Here is a 22,965-nt window from a genome sequence, read left to right as displayed (position 1 = left end):
CAATCTCTAACAGGATTCCAACCTTGAGTTGAGCTGCAAGTGCATGGAACTTCCTAGAAAAAAATGTGACAAATAGAACAAAGTTAGGCATTTAGCCATTGTAATAATAAAATGGTTCTAATAGACTATTATTATATACATGTACACATCATTATTCCAATCCTCTTGCATTCCATAGTCCTAATCCTCTTGTTATCTACACCCAAGGCATGTCCTATAAATATGACTTCACATCTTCACTTTCTATTCAATAAAGCCTTATAGTTATTCTTGCTTTTATTTCTTGCATTGGTCCCTCCTAAGTACTTAAAGCATTAACATTATCCCATCTTTGTGCTTAACAATTTGTCATTTAGAGATGAAACTTAATTTTAGGCACCAACTTGGACTTGTTTGTGTCATAATGATGTTCCCTGCTCTGTGTATATCTCAGGACTCTTTTACATGTTCTAGAGCAACATATTATGGTAGCCCATATTGCTATGGAAATCCAAGTACGTGAGCCTCCTCTTATATCCATGCTTTCACTTTTATAGAAAAAGTAATCAAAATGAATGATGGATGATGTAGTATCTGTATATAAATTTTTACACTCACAATGTATAGATTTTACGCTCATTTACTTATTGCAAGCTAGCTCCTTCTTTAAGATAAAGTGTACCTTCTATACTAGAAGATCATTAAAATGTGCAAACCATATATTGCACAACTTTTGCCACTTGGCAATAGCATACATGATATGATTGGTCAAATGATATGTGATAGGGGGTGCTTGTGGCTTTGGCGAAGAAGAAAATATAGTAAACTATGGCAATGTCGCAGGAGTGTCTTGGCTATGGAAGAATGGATCAGGTTGTGGTGCATGCTATCAGGTAACCCCAAAGCTCAAATATTAAACCATTAAAAACGTGGCATGATATACGAGACTCTTACTTAGTGGGATCTATCGATCTAGGGAGAATATATGTATGCAGCCTTATCGGATAAACGGAAAGACGATTTTCAGAATTTAAACTTATGACTTCATGATCATTAAACAACAATCTTACCTTTGTTAATTTAAATATCTAATTAAGAAAACTAAAACTATTGTAGCAAAAATATTAGTCCCCAAAGCATGGCTTTATCATAAAATAAAAATTAATGTTTTGTTATTTGTGATTCATATTACATGCCATTAAGGCCCCTAATTAAAAGAAACATGAAGAAATTAGTTTTAGAATTGATTACCTACCCTTCATGTGGGTAATAACTAATAACTTTATTTTCTTTTAATAATTAACAAAATCATAGTGAGTAGTAACAGCAGTGTTCATCATATGAAGTTATGAGCAAAACATTCATACATACAACATATTACTATAATAATAGAAAGAGCTTGGCAACTGCTTCCACTAAAAATTGTTCATTACCTAATCAAATATAAATGATTATGGATCAGGTTAGGTGCAAAATACCACAATATTGTGATGACTATGGAGCATTGGTGGTGGTAACAGATTATGGTGTGGGAGACAGAACAGACTTCATCATGAGTCCAAGTGGCTATTCAAGCTTGGGAAAAAATGCAGATGCATCTTCAGAGCTTTTAAAATATGGTGTGGTGGATGTTGAATACAAAAGGGTTCCATGTGGATACAGTGGCTATAACCTCATAGTTAAGGTTCACCAGCATAGCAGAAATCCTCACTACTTAGCCATTCTCATTCTCTATGTTGGTGGAACATATGACATAACTTCTATTGAGTTGTGGCAGGTAATATCATCTAACTAGAAGTAATTTGAGAGTGTTTATGATATTGAAATAGTTCAGTTGAAATTGAGTTGGATTCTTGAAATGTGTTAATGGAGCAGGAAGAGTGCCAAGAATGGAGACCAATGCGTAGGGCTTTTGGGGCAGTGTTTGACTCTGCTAACCTGTCAAAGAGTGATATCAAGCTGAGGTTCCAAGTGAGTGGTAGTGCAGGGTTGTATTGGGTAGAATCCAAGAATGTAATCCCTTGTGAATGGACACCAGGAGCTGTTTATGACACACAAATTCAGCTTCATTAAATAAGATAAAGCACTTTCAGACCCCAAAAAAAGATATAGATTCATTATTACTATTATGGTTTCTGGTTAGTATCATCCAAGAAAAGAAAAGAAAAGTTCATGTGAGGTAGGTGGATGTTAATGCTCTTTGTGTATTGGGGGCTAAAATCATGGGAACTAGTGTACTTTCCATTTGAGTCATCATGGGATATGAATAAATAAAAGGTGTTCTTCTTCCCTTACTGGTATCTGGCTGCTAATGTTATTAGATATTCCTTTATTATTTTGAAATCAATGTTGTGAGAAACAGATTAGACATCAAATCGGAAACTATTATATTTAAGGTTTGACCAATCGGACTGAGTGATCTCATATATTATAAATATATATGTATATGTAAAGCATAAGTTATAAATTCCAAAAAAAAGAAATAAACAGTTAGAAAATTAAGAAGTCCACATTTCAATTCTATTCTTATCACAAATTTAACAGGGAAGGTCCATATCAATTAAAAAAAGGAGGCTCATATCACTTAGAATGTTAAAAACACTTGACGCTAGATGAAAGTGAGAGTGGAGGTGGGTGGGCAATAATTTCGTTAAAGTTTCTATTGAACATTTTTGCAACTAGGTGTATTGTGCACCAATTTTTAGTAGGTTCAGTTGATGCACTATACATACTCCCTCATAAAAATTTAATATTTTTTTCATTGAGCACTATTGAAAAAGATCATAGGCATCATAGTTATTGAGGACCACTATATTTAACTATATGCCTATGATTTTGAAGTGACTAAAATTATGCATGTAAATGTCCACTAGTTACTTTGGGTCTAAGTGATTTACTGTGATAAACAAGCTGCTACAATTTTATAGACATGGCTGGCAATGGCATCATATAGCACTGAAATAAAAATTGCAACTTTGCAAGAATGTTTTCTTTTTTCGGGTGAAACTGATCCATTCTTTGTGCACTAATCATGACTTGTCAGGGCCACCACAAGCAACAGTACCCAAAAAGGGTACAGAACTAATGTCAATTAAAATAAGATGTAAAAACGAATTTCTTCCACTAAAATCTTTCCTTGCTTAAGATGCTGGACGCAGCCAAAACAAAACAAAAAGCATAATTGGAATCTCAGCTGATAGCAATTAACCAAGCATGTCCGGAAGCAATTTCGCAAGTGATCCATGAAAATGTAACATGTAAACAAGATTGTATGAAATATATACCCAGCAGGCAGAAGACAGTAGCAACTGTCATGGTCCAAAAATAAGTTTAATTTAAGAAGGCAAAAATACCTTCTCCAATGATTAACAAGATTGTATGAATATATATCCAACAGGTATAAGACAACAATGATTATTCTAGTCCAGACATAAGATTAAATTTAGCAGGAAAAAAAAACCCTTCTCCTATGACTAACAAAATTGTATGAGTATATATCCTACAGGCATAAGACAACTACTATCATGGTCCAAACATAAGCTTAAATTGAGAAGGAAAAAAATCCCTTCACCAATGACTAACATCTTACCAGGCCTCAATACATCCTACCAGTACATTCCACAGAGCCACAATAGCAGTCCTTCCTTTTTATATTGCCGTATGAATCAAAAACTTGATCAATCTGGTAATTATAATCGTAAGTCAGCTCCTGCAGTGGAGGAATGTTCTCAGCAGCAAAAAACATTATGTGAGGCATCCTGTCGTCATCATGATCATAAAGGACATTCTGGGCATAAAGATTAGGGGAGCAACTATGGTTGATGAATCTCCCCACATTACCATACTGGGCGGCATCAATGGTGAAGCCGCCATCCTTCACAACTTCAAGAGACCTTGACTGTGCATTAGGCATAAGTGTTGAAAGCCCACCCCAGAGAGTACTGTTGCTGAAGTTATTTCCAATATCAAAAAGATACTCATCATTACCAGTTCTTTGTTCAGCTTCCTTGTCTTCAAGAAGTTCTCCTATATACTCGCAGATAAAACTTCCCGAAGGAATGGAATTTAGGGATCTCACACCCCATCCCCTTGTACTGGTTTTAAAAATTTCAAGTTGAAACTTTATGCCGAGTTGACTGACTCTATTATGGCATGTCGAAGGGCACTTGCAAGATGGTCCACACTCATAGACTAGAGGCTTTGCTTCTACAATAGCACCATTATGATTGAATGGGATCTCTCCCCCATTGTTTACTACACAAGAACATTTATTCAAGTCAGAGCATCCATTAGTACAATCACATCCTTCAGGACGACTGAGATTGCCATACGGATATATCATGCTAGTTATGTATATAAATGGCGGGGGTTTCTCATCATCTACAGTGTTCACAGCACAGACTGGAATCTGCTCTTTCCCATGAGAAATATCATAAACACATAGACCTTCCCTTGTTTTGAACTTTTTGGATTTCTTCACTTCCTTCAAAGGAAGCTCACGTTGACCTGGGATTCTTCGCAGACGGAACTTATAAACCAGCTTCCCATGTGGCCCCATATCCTGCCAACACGATTCAACCAGATATTGTCCATCATAAACCAATGTCTTGGGCCTTCCATCTGTTGATTCATAGCCACGTATCACCCTAACAGGATTCTTTTCCTCACTACTGTTCTTCAAAGCAAGATTTCCCCGCTCAAGCTTCTGATCTTCAGGTTGTTTAGCAGTGCTCATCACATTTCCACCCTGCCCTGTATATATCAAGACATCCGAATTATCCAGCTCATCAGCATAACCCCCTGATGCAACAATACTAGTTGCAAGGATCTTACCATCGTGCTTCACATAATCTATACCACCCTGAATCGGGCGATGAAGGCCAATCATATTAAGCTCCACCCTATACTGAAATTCATCACCAACTTCAACCCCAGGGACACATCCCAAGATTTGCTTGCCTGTGTTAACATATTTCCCTTTCTCCTTAAGAATCTTTGCCGCTTGTAAGTCAATCCTCTTAGAAATATTTGCTCGCTCTTTCGAGTTACCTTCTAGTTGCTGCAAAAGCTTTCTAGAAACAACTTGAAACAAGCGTAATGTTTCCCTCACTTTATTCCGGGTCACGGTTGAGTTATTCAGATGACCACCAAATTTACCATGACCAAAAGGAGGAACATTTACATTGAAACAATGTGATTTGGGGACAACGTGAAAGTCTTCGATGTTTTCATCAGAGTCAAGAGAATCCTTGTTTCCAAAAACTACTAATTGTAAGCCAGAAGCGGCATTTTCTCTTTCCTTTTTCAATGGCTTCTTCCCAGAATGACTTGGTGCATCTTTACGCTTCAAAGCAGCTTTAGACCTGTCAAGGTGTGCAAAACAACCACCTTTCATTCCCTTCCTTTCATTTTTAACACCAAGCATTTTAGATTTGGAAGAAGCTTTGTCAGACCTCCGAGGACATTCTGATTTAGACAACAAACCTAGCGCCACTTTCCTGTCTGGTGAATCCTGCAATCCACTAAAATCTCCTTTCAAATTATACTGACACGTAGACGTATCCAAAGGCTTTTCCTCAGGACTTTGGACTTCTGGGAAAACCATGATCGCTAGCCCCGACGTTCCCTCAACCTGTAGGTCTTGTACAGCATCCTTATTTTCCTCTTCGACAATTGCCTTGGAATATATTTCAACTTGATGATTACTTTCTTGAGGTAGTTCAAATGCATCCATCTTCTTCACATTCTTTGTAGCACTCCTTTCAGGATCAGGTTTAGCTACATCCACAAGCTTTCTCTTGCACGCATTTCCATCTTGAATGCTATTGTCCTTCTCCTGCACATCAGTGGCAGATATTTTTTTCAATGGATTGTCATCTACAGCCAAGTTCTTTTGACTCGGTATCTTGTCGTTCAAAGAGATCTCCTTTAGACGAGGAGCATTGCAACCGCATAAAGGGGGGAAGTCCCTGACAGCTGAAAGTTTTCTTTTAGGAGCATACCTTCTAGTCATAGCCTTCTCAATAGAAGCACTAGAACCAGATACATTGGCCTTGAGTAAGGATTTTGAATCACTTGACAAAGCCACCCCACCCACAGGAGAGGATGACTTTGGAATAGAGGACTCACATTTTACAAAGTTCCCAATTCCTGTCAACCCTGTATCCTCCAAAGCTTCCATGCCAACCAACGGAACTTTTGCAGGAACATCATTTTCCAAAGGAAGACCACTCATATAATGAGATGAGATCACTGGATTTTCGTTCTTCAGACTACAGTCAGTTGTTTGGCCAAGAGTCAACTCTGTATCCTTCAAAGCTTCCATGCCCACCATTGGCTCTTCTGCAGAATCATCATTTGCCAAACTAAGCTCATCTACATGATGAGATGCGACTACTAGATTTTCATTCTTCAAACTACAATCAATTGTTTGGCGAAGAGACTCGGTAAGAAGCAAATCTTTTTTGAACTCAGAATGCTGAGAATCAGCTTTACAGTTGGACATTCTAACAGTATCATCCCCTGAATGTTCACCATTCTTATCCTCAACACTTGTACCATTAGCGGAACTAATATCAGCAATATCTACCTCTAACACTGGAACAACACTTGAAGCCAGCGGTCCACATCCCTCTGGGAAATCACGAATGGCAGAAACCTTACGCCGCTTATACATGGACCGACTAAGAGAAGTGCAGTCCCCATTTTCCATTGATCGCTTCCCAGATAATTCTTCAGAACGACCAATATTGCCTGATGCTGTCATTCCTATTGAATGATAAAGAAAAGCTTTGCCAACTAATGTCCTGCACTCTAGTTTCTGCTCTGCAGACAAGAAACCTTCCAAGGGAACAATTAAAAAATTTAAAATACAAGAAAAAGAATAGTAAAAATATCATGAGCAATAAATAGTTAAGATTAGGTAGCTAGATGCTACGAAACAGATTTTTTTGAAATGAGTAATAATGCTAAATTGGGCTTGCAAGTAGTTTTTTATTTTTGTAATTCATTAATGCGTTGGGAAAAAAGAAAGAAGCCAGTAAAAGAATGTGCTATGACTTATTTGTGATATATTTCACGAAATTGTTTTGTGATGTAAAGCAATGCTCTTATCTTTTAGAATTACTCTGTAGTAAAAAAGGTCTTCGTCCGAAATCATCACGATCAATGTGGAGACAGTTTGTTGCACCTCGGTGAGTGGAAGTCGTGCTGTGTCGTTTATACACAGTTTTCATACAATATAATTTGTACTGATGAGCATTTATCTTTCTTTTTTACTGTTATTGATAAATGATAAGGTGCTAAAGCCATACCCTTGCTTAAACTAAAAAGGTACTCCTAAGGGTCTGCTTGTGAGATAGCTTTATGAGAATCCAGGATTTTTGTTATGTCCTCCAAAACCCTCCATAGCTTTTCTAAGTTCCACCGAGTTGCAGGAACATAAAAGGATTTAATGTGTAAATTACTAAGCTGTCCTTAATTCCTGAATTTTCAAAATTCATCCTTCCTTTACAGTACACGGGGCTCGATTTAATGCCCCTGAACTCCAAATTCTGCACACCACCAGACTATAACATATAAATGCTCTATTGGTGTTTAAAAACACAATGCCCTCGATTCCCGATTGAGTCTTTTATAACTTCATCTAAGTAGCACCTTTCATCATCAGACATGAAACAATTCAATTACACTAGTTGCCCGATAAGGTATGCAATGGTGTGATCAGAATTGTCATATGGTGTGGCGGCAGCAGTGGACAGTGGTTGATGGCAGTGCAGGGACAAAAATGGTAATTGAGGTAAGAGGGAGAGAAGTGATATAGATGCCATAGAAGGACATAGGGTAAAGGTGGAGGATGCTCTTTCCGGCAGCGGATGCAGCAGCGGGGATTACTTATCCCAAAACCCTTCATTTCCTTCCTAACATCTAGCTTACATTCACAATCAAAGGCAGCAGTAAATTCCCATTCTAATTCCCCTTTGATTCCCTCCCCTTCTTTCCTCTCGAAACATCGAAATACACTCTGATGAGCCAAGAGACACAATGACCCCTTCTGACACGTTGTCTCGGCGCATTTTGGAGCCTTCGACTAACGCAATAGAAAGCATGGGAAACTTGAAGCCCTTAGCAAATTACAACTCCCCTAACTTCTTGTACCATCCAATCTTATGTCAAATACATATACACATGTATACCCACCCAAAAATTAATAAAGTAACCTTGAATTTAAGTGTTAACAGAAATTATTCACGCTTTAAAGTTTCAACATTTCTAAGCACACATTTTATTTTATTTTTTCCTAAATTCAAAAAAAGAACATGTTACTATCAATTCTTACAATACAAGTCTTCCCGTATTTATTCATTTCTACAGATAAATAAACCATCTAATGACAAAAGGGACAAAAATATAACGAAGATAAATATTACCTAAGTTAGTTATGAAGGATAAGATCTAAATAGGCATAAACATAGAGTAAAATTCGCGACTCAATATTCCAATTAAATGAAAGGAAACAATAATAAGTGACATATTATGAGAAAAAGTGAACTACAAAGACATGCAATTAAGGTGTGAGAATATTGAAAGTTGAAGGATAATAGGGAAATGAGGATTATATACCTTGATTGTGATGCAAAATGATAGGCTTAGGAGGAGGAACAGAAATCGTCGCTTACAAACTTGGAGAAAATCTTCAAATAAGGTAAATTGGGTGAGATTTTTGTGATTATAGCTTTTGAAGTTTTGATCAATGGAAATGTTGGGATTCAGAAACGAAGGAGGAAGAGTGAGAATGGAGAATATGAAGATGATGACTAAAGGGTCATTTTGATGACAAAATGAAAATTATAGTTTATCTCTTTATTGTAATATTTATATTTATGTAGAGTGTGTCAAGTTATATATATTATTTCTCATTCATTTATCTCTTTTTTGAATAGTCGATAATGAATAATAAATAATAGACCAATAGTATATAAAACTTTGAGGATGTGAATTTTGTATATCAAGTATATCTCTGAGCTATGAATTAAGATAATCTATGTCTTTTCTATGAGAAAAACTCATGTGAAGACGTATGAATGTAGAGATGACAAATAGTACTTTCAATGCATTAAAAATTTAATTCCAATTAAAATTTAGTCATAAATGATAGCATCAAAAATATAATTACATATGTCTCTAAATATGATGTGTTATATGTGTCTTCATACATGTTTTTCTACATTTCTATATGTCTAACTCATTATCACTAATAAAATTTTGACAAGCATATATCAATAAAATATTAATTTAATTTTTATGTTAACATTATTACACATGAAAGTATTTGATTAGTTGGGAATAGATAAATAAGGTTATTTTTGTATAGATCTTCCTCATCTATACGATAATAAGCTAATCATTTGGAACGTCTGTCCTAACAAATGTCACTTTTAGTAAGGAAACTATTAATTATTTTTAGATATCTAACGAGCTCTAACACTATTGGATTAAGTTGGTTGTGAGCATTGATATCTTGTGACTAATACTAAATGTTTGTTTTTGTCTTACCATTTTCTAATTAAATATTTCTAAATTAGAAAAATATTACAAATATTAAAAAAAATTATATTTTATAAATTGTTTTTTGTAATTAAATCCTTTATATATTATAATTTTATTATTAAAATAAATTATACTAACATCTCTTCAATTTTAGTAAAATTACATAATTCATTTTTACATTTTTTTGCACATGTACATACCACTAATTTGTGTGTATATATATATTATTACACTTATTACCTTGTAGTGAAGACGAATGTAATCTTTTAATTAAGAAAGTAAGTTATGATTATAATTTTAAGTTAAACTTTAAGGAGTGGTTGTAATTTACTCTTAATTAATTGTACATTAGCTACAATAAGTTAATCATTTGTATATTTAAGCAAAATATAGTGTATTTTATACCGAACCAACATAAGTTTTTATAATTTACTTCCCTTTATACTGTGTGTAACTCATATTTAGGGAATGAAGACAAAATGAGTTTCGACACATACTATATTATTAAGTATGGTAATGATCATTTCTCACATTTTAATGGGAAACTAGAATTCAACTTTTGTTACATCAATCAATAATTTCTTTTTATTACTCTCTTAAACATTTTCAAAAAAATATTTGAATAATGAGATAAAGTCAAATGTTTTATTGTTTTATAGTAATTACATTTCAATATAAAAATACATAACTCTACATATTTGCAATATTACCTGTTTTTTATATAATACGAATTTTTTATTTGATCTCGAGTTGTTTACCATATATTTAGTCATCTCCAATAAGTCTTAAACTAATGATAATAAAAATGATGATTTATATATTAATGTTCAATTTAAATCATTTATTGGTTTTAGTTTTATATCGTTAACAACAATTAATTTTAATATTTATTGTCATTTTTGTACAAACAAATATATCCAATAAGAACAATGATTGTAAAGAATTAATGATACAACTTTGTTTAATCTCAAACAAGATTTTCACAAAATATCTTGTACTATAAATCCAAATCCAGTAGTTTACGAGTCAATATTTCTTTATAAAATGTATCAATAATTCTAAAGAGTTGTTGCTTAAATACACAAAGCAAAAGATAAAAGCGATTTTATAATCAAATTTCATATGCAAATTTTAAGATGAAAAATTCATCTTAAATGATGTAAAATTAATTAAATACGAGTAAATTATACCAACATCCTATTGGAATTTAACTTAATTATATTCATCGTTTTTTGTTTAAAAGATTACACTCATACACATATAGGAGTAGTTAATATACTGTATGCATAAACTAAGGGTGGTTTGTGTAGGTGCAAAAAGGCTGAGTGACTTGTGCAATTTCATTAAAACTAATAGAGCATCGCTCTCATGAATTGAACCCTTAATCTTTTGGACTTTATCGAAATCTAATGAGGCCTTAGATAATTAGACTGATATCTCGTTGACTTTGAATGTGCCTATATAGTATCCAGGAATAAATAATTGTTTTTTACTTACCATTTTCTAATTAAATATTTTAAATATAAAAATATTAAATAATTTTTATTATTTATACTTTATATATTATATTATAAATTTTATAATTATTATTTTTATATATTATAACTTTATTACTATTTTAAGATTATATATAATATATTTATTATTATTTCATAATAACTTTTAGTGATCTAAAAAATATTTAAAGTGTTTTTGCTTTAAATATTTTCTATTTCCATTTCTAATAAATCAAAAAAGGATGGTGAAAATATATTTGTCTTTCTTATTTTCATTTCATATTTCAAAAAATATAAGTTTCACTTCTGAAAATTCTAAAAATGAAAAATATATTTTCCAACATTTTCATTAATGAAACATTGATATTTTTTAATTTTGTAACACTTTTGTCATTTCATTCGTTCATATTTTTTAATGTTTAAACTTTTTTTCATGTTTTCCCAATTATTTTTAAGTTTAGAAATGCAATACACATTAAACTTTATTATCCACCTATATCTTTATTTATTACTCATTTTTCTCATATATTTCTTCATTTTTCACTGTGCACTGAATTTAGTTATTTTAGTCAAATCATATCAAATTTTTATATCATTTAATAGTTTTTTAAATTATGTGCATAACCTTAAACGCAAATGAAGATAATATATTTTTAAATTACTTTCTCTGAATATTATTGCTGAAATATTTTGATAATTGATGTCATAATATATTACTTTGAGATGAAAATTGTCACTCCTTGCTGATGCTTATTCCTCATATACTGTCATCGCTTCTTCTCCGCAAAAAGAAGTTCATGAAATCTTTGCCCACTAGGCAAGAAGATAGCAAGTTCAAAATTCTGTCTTAGTAGGACATCTTTTTTTTTTATTAAATCATAATATTGCATTTGCATGTTATTAATTTATTTTAACTTTTATTTTTTGGAGGGCACTGACAAGTGTGATACGTGTATTGTGATACTCGTTATGACCTTCCATACATTCTTGTGATGCTAATGACCAAGTTCAATAATTATAGATGTTCAATGTATTGATGACAATAAAAACTTCTAGAAAAGAAAATGACATCATATAAAATTAGTAACTTGATTATTTAGGGCTCAAAATTTAAAATTGAAATATTTGCGAAAGTAATTATCCTCATTATGAGGTTTAGAGTGAAAAGTTTTTAAAATAATAATAACAAACATCTTTTGCAGAATTGAAAATTATTTCTTAAAATTAAAAACATAAAATAAAAATAGAAAATATTTCTTGAAATCAAACATACCTTCATAAGTTTATAATATAAATATATGATTATTCATGTAATAATTATTTATATATTTTAATTATTATAAATATATAATTAAACTTAAAAATTTGTTATGCATTCATTAATATCTGCTATTCTATATATAATATGAGCACGACTAAATATTTACACATCTTCGCTACATTGCCTTATAATAGACAAAATAATTTGAGGTATTTAATCATCCACCAAAGTTTGTAGTCACATATTTTTAAGTGTTTGAGTTAGTAGTGTTTTTTGTATTACATTAATAGTAGTATATGAAAATTCAGTTTTATTTTGAATTGAGTAAGGTAGGTATTATATCTCGGATTAGTAAATAATAATATGTTATGATCAATATTAAATAAATTAGATGATAAAAATTTAATATTTTTGGAAAAATTATATAACTAATAATTTAAAAAAATTATATATTTCACATAATAATGGATAATTATTTAATTATTTCTCAAACTTTTGTTTGGAAATTAAAGTTATTTTTAACCTATGAACATTCGAAAATGTCAAATATAATTTTGAACTAAGATGTTGGTATGATGAAGGCCTCCATTGAGCTTAGACATGGTTTCTCCTTTCATCTGGGTAAGGGGGAACAATCCCTTTGGTACTATAATTGGGCAGGTATTGGTCCTCTATGCAACTTTGTTTAGTTATGTTCACCTATCTGACACGTAGCTGCAGGTGATGGATCTTTGGATTGATGGTAACTAGGACTTTACAACCCTGTATACTTCTCTGCCTAATGAGGTGAGAGATTTTATTTCTACCAATCTATCTTCAGGTTCTCCGGATGATGATGATGATGGTTGGCTTTGGGATGGGCATGCAACATGATCTTATTCAGCTAAATCATGGTATGGGTGGCTTAAGTACTCTAAGGATAATAGTGGTAACTTATTTGATGTATTACGGTCTATTTGGAAGCTATGTGTTCCTGAGAAACCGAAGTTTATGATTTGGTTGGGGTTTTATGAGGCCTTGCCCTCAAATGATCTTCGCTTCAAGAGGAATATGGCTGCAAATCCTTCTTATCACAAATGACAGGCTAGCACTGAGGATCTTATGCATATTTTCAGGGATTGTCTTGAGCCGAAACTTTTATGGTCTAGACTTGGGTGGACTTCACCTTCTTTCTAGGTGACTCAGTCGTTTCGTTATTAGATTTTGGACAATTATAACCGTCTGAATGACCTCCTCTTTCTTGTTGGTGTCTGGTGGGCATGGAGATGGAGAAATAATTCTATCCTGGGTGATATTCCTTGGGGTATCCATCTTATTGTTGATTATATTCATCAAGACTTTTGGTATTGGACTCACTTAGAGGGTAGCTCTGCTATCGATGACCCCCTCTATTTGTTGGTGCTACCCTGCGGAAGGTTAGGTTAAGCTTAATGTGGATGGTAGTTGCATTGGTGCTTCCAGCGTCATGGGAGGAGGTGGTATCCTTCGTGATCATAAAGGTATGTGGATTTCGGGGTTCTCTGTCAATTTTGGAGAAGGTTCTCCTCTCCTAACTGAACTATTGGTTATGGATCGAGGTTTGCAAATGGCTTGGAATGTGTGTGTGAAAAATCTCATTCTTGAGAGCGATTGTCTTGAGGCTGTCCAGATTCTCTCTGAGGATTTTCAGATCCACGTCACTAGTATCTCCACAGTTGTCGCTAAGGTCATGGCTTGGATATCTGGCGACTGGGTTGTGGTGGTTAGATTTATTGTTAAGGAGGCTAACCAGGTGGCAGACAATTTGGCTAAGAGAGGGTCTCAATCTTCTACCATCTTCTCGATCTGGTCTTCAACTCCTTATGAGTGTTCTCATCTTCTTGCTTTGGATTGCTCGCCTGTTTTTTAGTTGTGTTTTAATTCTCCGTTGTACCAAAAAAATATGATTTTGAACTAAGATGTTGGTTTATTTGTGTAAAACTCCACTAGATACCCAATGTTGAGCGTTCAGTTCCTGTGAGCGACACTTGTTAGAATGAGTAGACACGAACTCCGAGAGAGATTAGTCTATTACCCAAAAGTGAGGAAATATTCTTGGCAATACCAAAAAAATATGATTTTAACACTTCTAAGTAGAATAAAATTTTAAATGATCATCATTGATACCCAATTTATTTTTCATTTAAAATAATTTCAATTTTTGCTTGCAAGAAATTATGTTTCCAAATAAAAAAGGGAAATAAATCAAAAATAATTTAAATTTTAATCTCTATAATTTTAAATAGAAATGGTGAACAATAATAATAACTTAATAGTAATAGCAAATCGAGTTGGTCATAGTAGAGAGGACTTAATATTTGCTACACAAATTACTACTACGTTGATTTCTCAAAATTAAATTTCCAAACAAAAAAGTGACAAACTAAAGATGATTGATTCTTCATCTCTATAATTTTATATCTAAGTTGTGAGGTATATGTTATCAATAATAGTAATTAACATAACTGATAGTTGATGGTATTATACAAATTGTAGTATTTCAAAACCAAATTGACTTTTGTTAAAAAATGACAAAATTTTGAATTATTTATCAAACTTTATTTGAAACTTAGTCAAACATGCTATATAAACATGAAAAAAATTATTTTGTAGTGTAAAAAATACATTTGATGCTTTTTATGTATAATGATTTTTTTACTGAGGAAAATGGTATCAATTTTATTTTTACTTAAAAAATTTACTATTTTGATCACACAAAAAAATTAAAATGAAAAAGGAAAATAACTCAGACTATTTGAACATATATCTCTATAATTTTATAACACAGTGATGAAGAATAATAATAAATTATTCATAATAGTAAATAAAGTATGAGATAATAAAGTAAAGTTGATATTTTCAGAATATTATATAATAAATAGTATTTGATGGTAATATATATAATAGTATTTGAAAATAAATTTTTCAAAAAGTCAAATTGAAACAGTGAAGGGTTGTGAAATTTATGCCCCTCATATGGAGCAATAAGAGCTTCATTCAATTTTTCCCATGACAAATAGTTCTTCCTCTCTATTAGGAGAATAAACCAATGAATATTCTGACTTCCCATGCTAATGAGAGATAGTTTAATCCTTACCTCGTAAATGCAGTATGATGACACTTTTACCCGCAAAAGGTAAAGTAAGAACTCGTCTCTCCAATACTAGAGATAATTCTTTTCGATTCATCAGTTTAGTCATCAACAAAAGAAATGCTTGCTTCAAGGTCTCAATAGAAGCATGGGCATTCTCCAAGGAACACCAGAAACTCATGTTAACCTCCAAATTCCCTACCCGACTCTCCATCACGTCCATCCGGTCCGACATTTCAGATACAGCTGCCTTCTAATTACCAGAAGTCGATCACAAAACATGAACTACAATTGCATACAAAACTCTCCAAGATTATGATTCCGCGTTTCATGCTATATGTTACAATCTATACAAAAAAGGCACTGGTTGACAATTCAAGGTCAAGGTTACAAGGAAACAAAAGCACAATCATCATATATATATGATATGTAAATGATGTATGGAGACCCTAATCTCAGCGTATAGCCACCCAAGTAACCTTCGTAAAGGTTACTTAACGATGGAGAAGATTTGAGTATACTGAGCTACTACTGGTGCTAGCTTGAGCACCGAAGCTTAAATTTGGGGGCAGCAGCTCTGCCTGAGGAAAAGAATTATTAGATGGCACCTCTAGCAGCAGATCCTGATCGGAACTCTCGTCAACGAAATTTAAAGAATCCAGCAAGAGCGAACTAGCATCGGGAGGCAAAGCAAATAGGCTTTTGGGACTGAAGTAAGAGCCATCTTCTACAACTTCCTTTCCCTCACAGCCAGCATTTGCTATCACCCTTTTGGGACTCCTCATTGTTGTATTCAATTCTGAAATTTGCAAGATGAGTTAAGAATGAATCCATAGTAATATCATAAGCAGCAACGACAACCAACAGTTCAGGTCTAACTAGTTAACTATAAGATAATTTCCCTCGGATCTCTCAACGTACAAAGACAACATTGAACATCTATTCAGCATTTTGAGCGAGATGCGTCTACAAGTCAAACAAAATTAAATACCACTACTACTATAAATTGTCCAGTGTGTGCTAGCAAACAAAAATTAGAAATATTATTGACAATAAAATACTATTTGTTTGTATGTTCCATTATTCTTATTCTTAGTTTAAGAACTTAAAAGTAGTAATAAAGTGGTATAGGTATTTAAAGTTTTCTATTTTTAAATAATAAACAACGCATTTTAAACCTGCAAGAGTCAGGACAAAAAATCCGATGTCGACAAAATTACTGATAACTTAATGAAAAACTAAACTACTCTATGGAGGGGGTCTAAATTTATCCAACATCCACAAAAGAGTATGTGCAAGGTCATAGCATATGATTTTTTTTGTCTTCATTGATGTCAGAACTTCAGCTAACCTGGAAAGTTTTGATTTCGGTAGTCACGCGATCTCTTGACATTTACAACATTAGTTGATAGTGTACCATTTGACCCCAGATTAACAGATTTTCCAGTCCTGGATTTACATTTCTGCGTCCATAGAAGGAAGTCATATCTTATAAGTATCGATGCACACAATTTTATTTATCATCACAAACTTTAACTTAGAGATAATAAACTAGCACAAACCTTGAGAAAATAATAGTGTTCTACCCATTTTGACTTTGACAGATTGGACAGTGCTTGCCTTTTCAAAGTCTTGCAGTCTTCTTGTTTTGCCCCGGACAAAGTGATATCAAAGACACCTTCCGCAAGAAGCTGCTGAAAATAAGTTAAGTTCTCCTTGAATTGAGAGCTATCGAACATGAACTTGAGGCTGCACATACAACGAAGTCGTCAGTAGAGATGATTTAGTCTAAACATCTTCTAGAACCGAAGAGCATCACTTTTATATTTTAATTACAATAAAAATACTGAACATTGAAGCATCAAATGGCATGACATTAGAATAAAAGATGGATAAATTAGCACATTATGGTTTAACATTCTGAAGCAATGATGTATTAAATGAAATGGTTTTAATTTTCTTGGCACACACCAATAATAGCTATGGTGCATTTAGACTTGCCCGAATATATCCCTAACACCAAACAGATTTAAAAGTTCTGTATAAGAATTATAAATTACAAACTACATTAAAATATGAATCAGTATTCTTGATCAGTAACAAAAAAAATTGATGAACCACAAATGTAATAGATCCTAACCTATCAGGAAGTTTAACAGCATCGACCACAGGAAGAAACTTAAGTAGTTGCTGCTGCTCTTCCTTCGTCAAGTTTTTCAAGAACTCCTCATAGTTTACTACATCCTAATGAAACATAATAGCAATTGTGTTAAGAAGTCAATGATTAGATAGACTCAAGACCCCGACTACGAATATATATAAGTATAATGTATGCAGAACAATACAGGAACGTAAGATTATAAACAACGATTAGATTATTTATGGATATATTGCCTGTTCTCAGATGGCATTGAATCAAAATGCTATCTTGAAAGTTCCAAGAGTAATTAAAGGAATGAAGAGTCTAAAAAAAGATTACAAAAAGGTTATACATGTTGTGTGTCAAAACACTTGAACCCAAATTCTTGATGTAAAACCATGACAGATTAGAACAGATGATTTTCAGAAAGATGCAGACTTATTACAAGTCTGGCTAAAAGCATTTTTTGTCAATTTAGGCTAATAAGAAATGCAATCAATAGTGGGAAAGGGGAATGCAACTCACATTTAAATCTATTAAGCTCAGTGGTGAATCATGATTTCCAAGGATTTGTACTCTTTCAAGCTGAGACTTGTCCCTGAAAGTTAAAAAGCAGAAATAACAATGATGACAGAGTACTTCGTCTCTTATCCAAAACAATTTCTGCACATTTAACTCAAATATGTCTTCACTAGTTCGCATGCACAAATCGACTTTCTGTTTTGCATCAGAAATAGACAAAATGGAAAATTCTTTTTGGGATAACAAAATGAGCATTATTATCGTGAATTCGTGAGGCATAACTGATTATATGATGACAGGCAATAAACCAGCATGAGAAAGCATGCCTTTTAAGTTGCTCCTGCTGCATTCCCTGGCCAGCAGTGCTCCCAACCTTTTCAACTCTATGAGATGAAAAGGTGATACTATTGGAATCATTACGCATAAGAACGGCACCAGGATATGAATATGCCTCATTCATTGTGCATTGTTTGTTATCAACTGAAAGAGAGCTAGCCTCAGACTCTTCTTCACGAGCTATGTAGCTAGGATGCCTGATGAGAATGCTTCCATGGCCTATCTCGACTGAGACCATTGGTGTTTCACTTTCAAAAAGAAGCTCCCCTTCGGAAGATGCAGAAAAACAAGACTGCTGTTCTTGAAGAATAGTGCATAAATCTTTTGTGAGCTTCTCAACAGAAGAATGCTTTGGATGACCCACACATGTCCTCTTTTTTGAAGGCACCACAGTATCCCACACCACTGGCTGAGCAGGACCTATATTGCATAATAACACAAGAGGAGAAATTCTTAATCTGAAGTCAATTAATGATAAACTAGACACACAAAGCATGTGTGTAAGGCTTGACATTAATGTATTATGTAAGTAATATGCATATAGCATAGCTAAATAAAAAATACGCATATAGCATAACTAAATAAAAAATAGGCATATAGCATAACCAAATAAAAAATAAGCATATAGCATAACTAAATAAAAAATAGATAGTACATATCTAATTATAGAATTGGCCATTACAAATGTTGTGAGACATAACTAGAGCTTCGTGGTAGAAAAATATTCAAACCACTTTTTGGATTACGTTTGTCAGTAAAAAACATAATCATGTAGAATTAGAAGCAAAATTCACTTGTTTTCTTTTCGGAAAACCGAAAATTGTGCAACTTTGCTGCAATTCCATAATTCATTTCTTTTATATTTTCCCACATTTCATCATCCAGTTCTTGATTGTGCTCACAAAAAAACTGGAGTGACAATAAAATTGGTGCTGACAGTTATGAACAATGGTCATCCATTGAAATCAGCTAAGTGATTGCCCAACCTGTCAAATCACTAGCATCCATGCCACCAAATTGAGCACAGCTCTCTGAGTTAGAGATAGCTGATCCTGAACTTGATCGATTGCTTGTATCTTCATCTAAAGCTTTTCGGAATCCCTGGTTGTAATCAGGAGCAAGCCCTCCAAATACAACATTATCATTGCTCAGCTTTCGTTTAAGCGATTTCATTTCTTTATTCTTATTTAATGATATGCTCTTTACCCTGGAAACCCTTTGATCCTCGTAATCGGCACCTTCTGCCCGAGCATGTAAAGGGATATAATTTGCAAGTGTTCCCTTAGTCCTCCATCGAGATCCACATGCATTACATAGTACTGGCTTCTCTGGTGGCCCATTACGCCAAAGTGGTGTGCCTGTTGAAATGCTCAACTGTCAGAAATCTACAGACATTTAGCACTCTTGTGAACAAAAGCAAGGAGGTATCTCAGATTGGATAAACTAATAACAATCACATATTCATACATTCCTAACAATCAAATTCATGATGCATATTGAAAACATAACATCAAGTTTTCCATAAGACAAGCCATATCTTGAACCACTTATTTAAAATATTTTACAGTTGCTGGAAGTCTATGAGCATCTGTCAGTATTCACCGCCATTCGAAACTAGTGATTTCTGCTACAATCGTTGTGACAAATTGCCCAATGTTAGCTGCTACTTTTTAAATTTCAATTAATAGATATAAAGACTATTTTGCGTGGTCTGGCATATAGTGATCTAGAGACCTCAGGCAGATAGTAGTAAGACGCAAATGAAGAACAGTTGTTCACTCGTAGTGAAAACAACTATTGCATTTGAGCTGAAATGATTAACATTAACTGCTGAGTTTCAACGAGGCATCCAAGTTAAGGCAGCCTGTATAAACTTTCTCATCTTTCAGAGACTGCAATCGATGTACTCTAAACAAAAGGTGACACTACAGTTTTCAACAGCACACCAACAGCAATGACTTCAGCACTTCGGAAACTCCTTCAAAGTGATCAGAAAAGCAATGTACCTCCTCAAGGCTTATGTTCCAGGATTATTTCTATTGAGGTGGCCAGTACTGTGAACAAAAATAATAGTTTCATATAGAGAAAACTAAGCACAGTGATTGATTTTTCTTCAGCCATAAAGCAAAGGGTGGCGTAAGACACATATGAGGGATGAAGACAATGATTGACCAAGATCCTCTGACACAATGAGAATTTGCATTGTAGAGGAAATGAAAACAACAATCCTTTCGGACGACAGAAATAGATTAACTACGGGCATTTTAAAAAATGCATAATCGCCTTCTCTCATCTTCTCGTATATAAATTCACATAATCCAAAAGGGAGAGGACAAGAACTGTGAGTTACTTTTTCTTAGTGAAAAAAACAACTTAACAGCAATATATGTGTAACTTCTTCCTATCAGGCAATGAGTCACATATAGTATTAAGTGAACTTTGAGCTTAATTTTGCACAGACAAGTCACAGTTACATTTTCTCAAATTTCAAACAGAGTCAATGAAAAAAAAGACCAGCAAAGGAACCAGGAAACAAATACAAGTGGTAAATCAATATATTTTTCCACAACTTTCAGTTCCAAATGCTTAGGCAACAACACTACATGTACAAGTTGTACTGCAGAATTCAAATACATCCACAATATTATGCAGAAATCCAGAATTATTTTTCTGTTAATCATATTAGCCAGTAATTTTCCTTCCACACATCTCAATTTGCAAATAGTTTCAGAACAATCTCTGCAAAATAAAATAATAATAATAACTATATATTGGAGAACCAAGAACTCACTAGTAACTCCACAGTGATAACAAGGACCTTGCTTGCCCATATCTCAATCTTTTCAACAAATGAATAATAAAAGAGATGAACAAAATTTGCAGCAAAAAATGAGAAAAAAAATAGTTTTTTTTTCTTTCTTTTTCACAACAAAAGCAAATAAATTTGGATTTTTTATGGAAAAATAATAGTTTTCTACAAAGGCCCTTTCTTCTGAAGCAAACACATAATGAAAGTTTGCAGAAGCAAATAGACCCAGAAAATTTGTATGTGTATTTTTTTTAAATAGTCCTTAAGAAATCTTCACAAGTACACACCAATTACAATTGAAAAGATTGATATGTGAGTTCTAACTGAGAATATGAAAAACCCAATGGAAGAGAGAAAAAAGGGCCATTGGAGAATCTCAAATGGTTGTGAAAAAGATGAAAGGGAAGAAGAAAATGGAGAGAGAGAAAAAGAGAATAGAGAAATGAGAAGAAGTATGTGTATGTGACTTCTGTAGTATATTGTTTTTGTAATATATGAAGTAAATGATAAAGTTTTTTTTATTTTGCCTTTTCCATTCTTTTTAAAAATTTCTTGTCTTCTGTTTCTGATTTGTTGTTGATGTTATCTGAAAATTTTGGACTCTGTTTATTAAATTAAGGAAATATTAAATAAACATTTTTTATTGGAAATTAATGCTTTATAATATTATTTTTAGAGTGAGTATTTATTTTAGTAATTAAAAATTTTAGTCTATACCAATTTAATCTATAAAAATGAAAATTTTCAAATTAGTTCTCATAAAATTGTAAACCTAAATCAAAATAGTCTGATAGAAATTAAAGTATTTCAAAAATTAGTCATAATAAATAACTAATTAACTCACATTCAATATATTTAGGTGTCATTTTGATTTAATTCAATTTTTGTGGGACTAAGCTAATGCACCTAAAAAAATTTAGGGTACAAGATGGTTTTTCTTTTTACTTAATGTTACATTTTTTTTATTTTCTTGGAAGGATATCTATACTCTTAAATTAAATTAGTTTTTGAAAACTTTGAGCTAACTTATAAGGAAAAGAGGGGTTGGGGATATTATTGCACATCTACCGTTGACTATAGACTTTTTTCTTCATAGCTTATCATCAATTTTCAAATCTTCATCAAATAAAATTCAAACAGAACCCATCTTTACCATCCATTTTTTAGTCTCAAATAGTTTTTAAAATCAATTTATATTTATTCATTAACATTGAATGATTTGAGAATAAATAAAAAGGAACCCCACAAGGCCACGACAACAAAAGGAGAAAGAAACAAGTTGTTTTTGGCCTTTCTCAAATTTTCTTCTTCTTGTTTTCTTAATTGTGTGAGATGAGATAAGAATACCAATTCATAATAATTTAATATTCTCTCGTGTGTGATGACATGATGTTGATAAATATTTAGTGTTTTTTATTATATAAGAAAAATAAGAGAATAAACTTACCTATGTAACTATTTGTGTTAGGGACCTACTACTATTGATATGCAAATGTAAGCATAAATTTTATAGGAAAAAATGTATACAATCACAATTATAAGTTTTGTACATTATCACTAAATCATTTATCATTTATGTTTAATTATTATTGATTATTTAAGAAATGAGTAATTGTGTATGAATCTTTACCTTAAGATTGTATAGATATTAAACTCTTAATTTTAACATAATCTCAATCAAATGGTTAAACCTACTCAATGTTGCATGCTATTTGTTAAAGCAAAAGTCCATTACTGTAAAAATGAAAAGTCTTATTCAAAGTA

General features: G+C 32.8%; 3 protein-coding genes across 7 annotated transcripts; 1 reads left to right on the top strand and 2 right to left on the bottom strand.

The window, feature by feature from the left end:
* Window positions 176–2,351, top strand: LOC109333114 (expansin-like B1). Its single transcript, XM_019568396.1, has 5 exons — window positions 176–286; window positions 326–494; window positions 766–872; window positions 1,442–1,756; window positions 1,855–2,351. Exons 2-5 carry the CDS (start codon window positions 359–361, stop codon window positions 2,050–2,052), a joined length of 756 nt encoding a protein of 251 aa, XP_019423941.1. The 5' UTR covers window positions 176–286; window positions 326–358; the 3' UTR covers window positions 2,053–2,351.
* On the bottom strand, window positions 1,906–8,812 carry LOC109333113 (histone-lysine N-methyltransferase, H3 lysine-9 specific SUVH6-like). 3 transcript variants are annotated; one of them, XM_019568395.1, is made up of 3 exons: window positions 8,602–8,812; window positions 3,569–6,804; window positions 1,906–2,020 (listed from the first exon to the last, which is right to left on the bottom strand). In XM_019568395.1, exon 2 carries the CDS (start codon window positions 6,743–6,745, stop codon window positions 3,575–3,577), a length of 3,171 nt encoding a protein of 1,056 aa, XP_019423940.1. In that variant the 5' UTR covers window positions 6,746–6,804; window positions 8,602–8,812; the 3' UTR covers window positions 1,906–2,020; window positions 3,569–3,574. The 3 variants fall into 3 exon arrangements, with proteins under 3 accessions (XP_019423940.1, XP_019423938.1, XP_019423939.1); XM_019568393.1 differs by lacking the exon at window positions 1,906–2,020 and adding an exon at window positions 8,028–8,032 and having other exon boundaries at window positions 3,294–6,799; XM_019568394.1 differs by lacking the exon at window positions 1,906–2,020 and having other exon boundaries at window positions 3,294–6,819.
* Window positions 15,888–21,662, bottom strand: LOC109333492 (GATA transcription factor 26). 3 transcript variants are annotated; one of them, XM_019568997.1, is made up of 9 exons: window positions 21,184–21,662; window positions 19,379–19,750; window positions 18,383–18,812; window positions 18,060–18,132; window positions 17,535–17,638; window positions 16,957–17,143; window positions 16,831–16,857; window positions 16,746–16,785; window positions 15,888–16,193 (listed from the first exon to the last, which is right to left on the bottom strand). In XM_019568997.1, exons 1-9 carry the CDS (start codon window positions 21,221–21,223, stop codon window positions 15,889–15,891), a joined length of 1,578 nt encoding a protein of 525 aa, XP_019424542.1. In that variant the 5' UTR covers window positions 21,224–21,662; the 3' UTR covers window position 15,888. The 3 variants fall into 3 exon arrangements, with proteins under 3 accessions (XP_019424542.1, XP_019424543.1, XP_019424541.1); XM_019568998.1 differs by having other exon boundaries at window positions 16,746–16,857; window positions 18,383–18,415; window positions 18,491–18,812; window positions 21,184–21,661; XM_019568996.1 differs by having other exon boundaries at window positions 16,746–16,857; window positions 21,184–21,661.

Source organism: Lupinus angustifolius, chromosome LG18 (assembly GCF_001865875.1).
Source record: "Lupinus angustifolius cultivar Tanjil chromosome LG18, LupAngTanjil_v1.0, whole genome shotgun sequence".
Lineage (NCBI taxonomy): Eukaryota > Viridiplantae > Streptophyta > Magnoliopsida > Fabales > Fabaceae > Lupinus > Lupinus angustifolius.
This window is presented reverse-complemented; position numbering and strand designations above follow the sequence as displayed.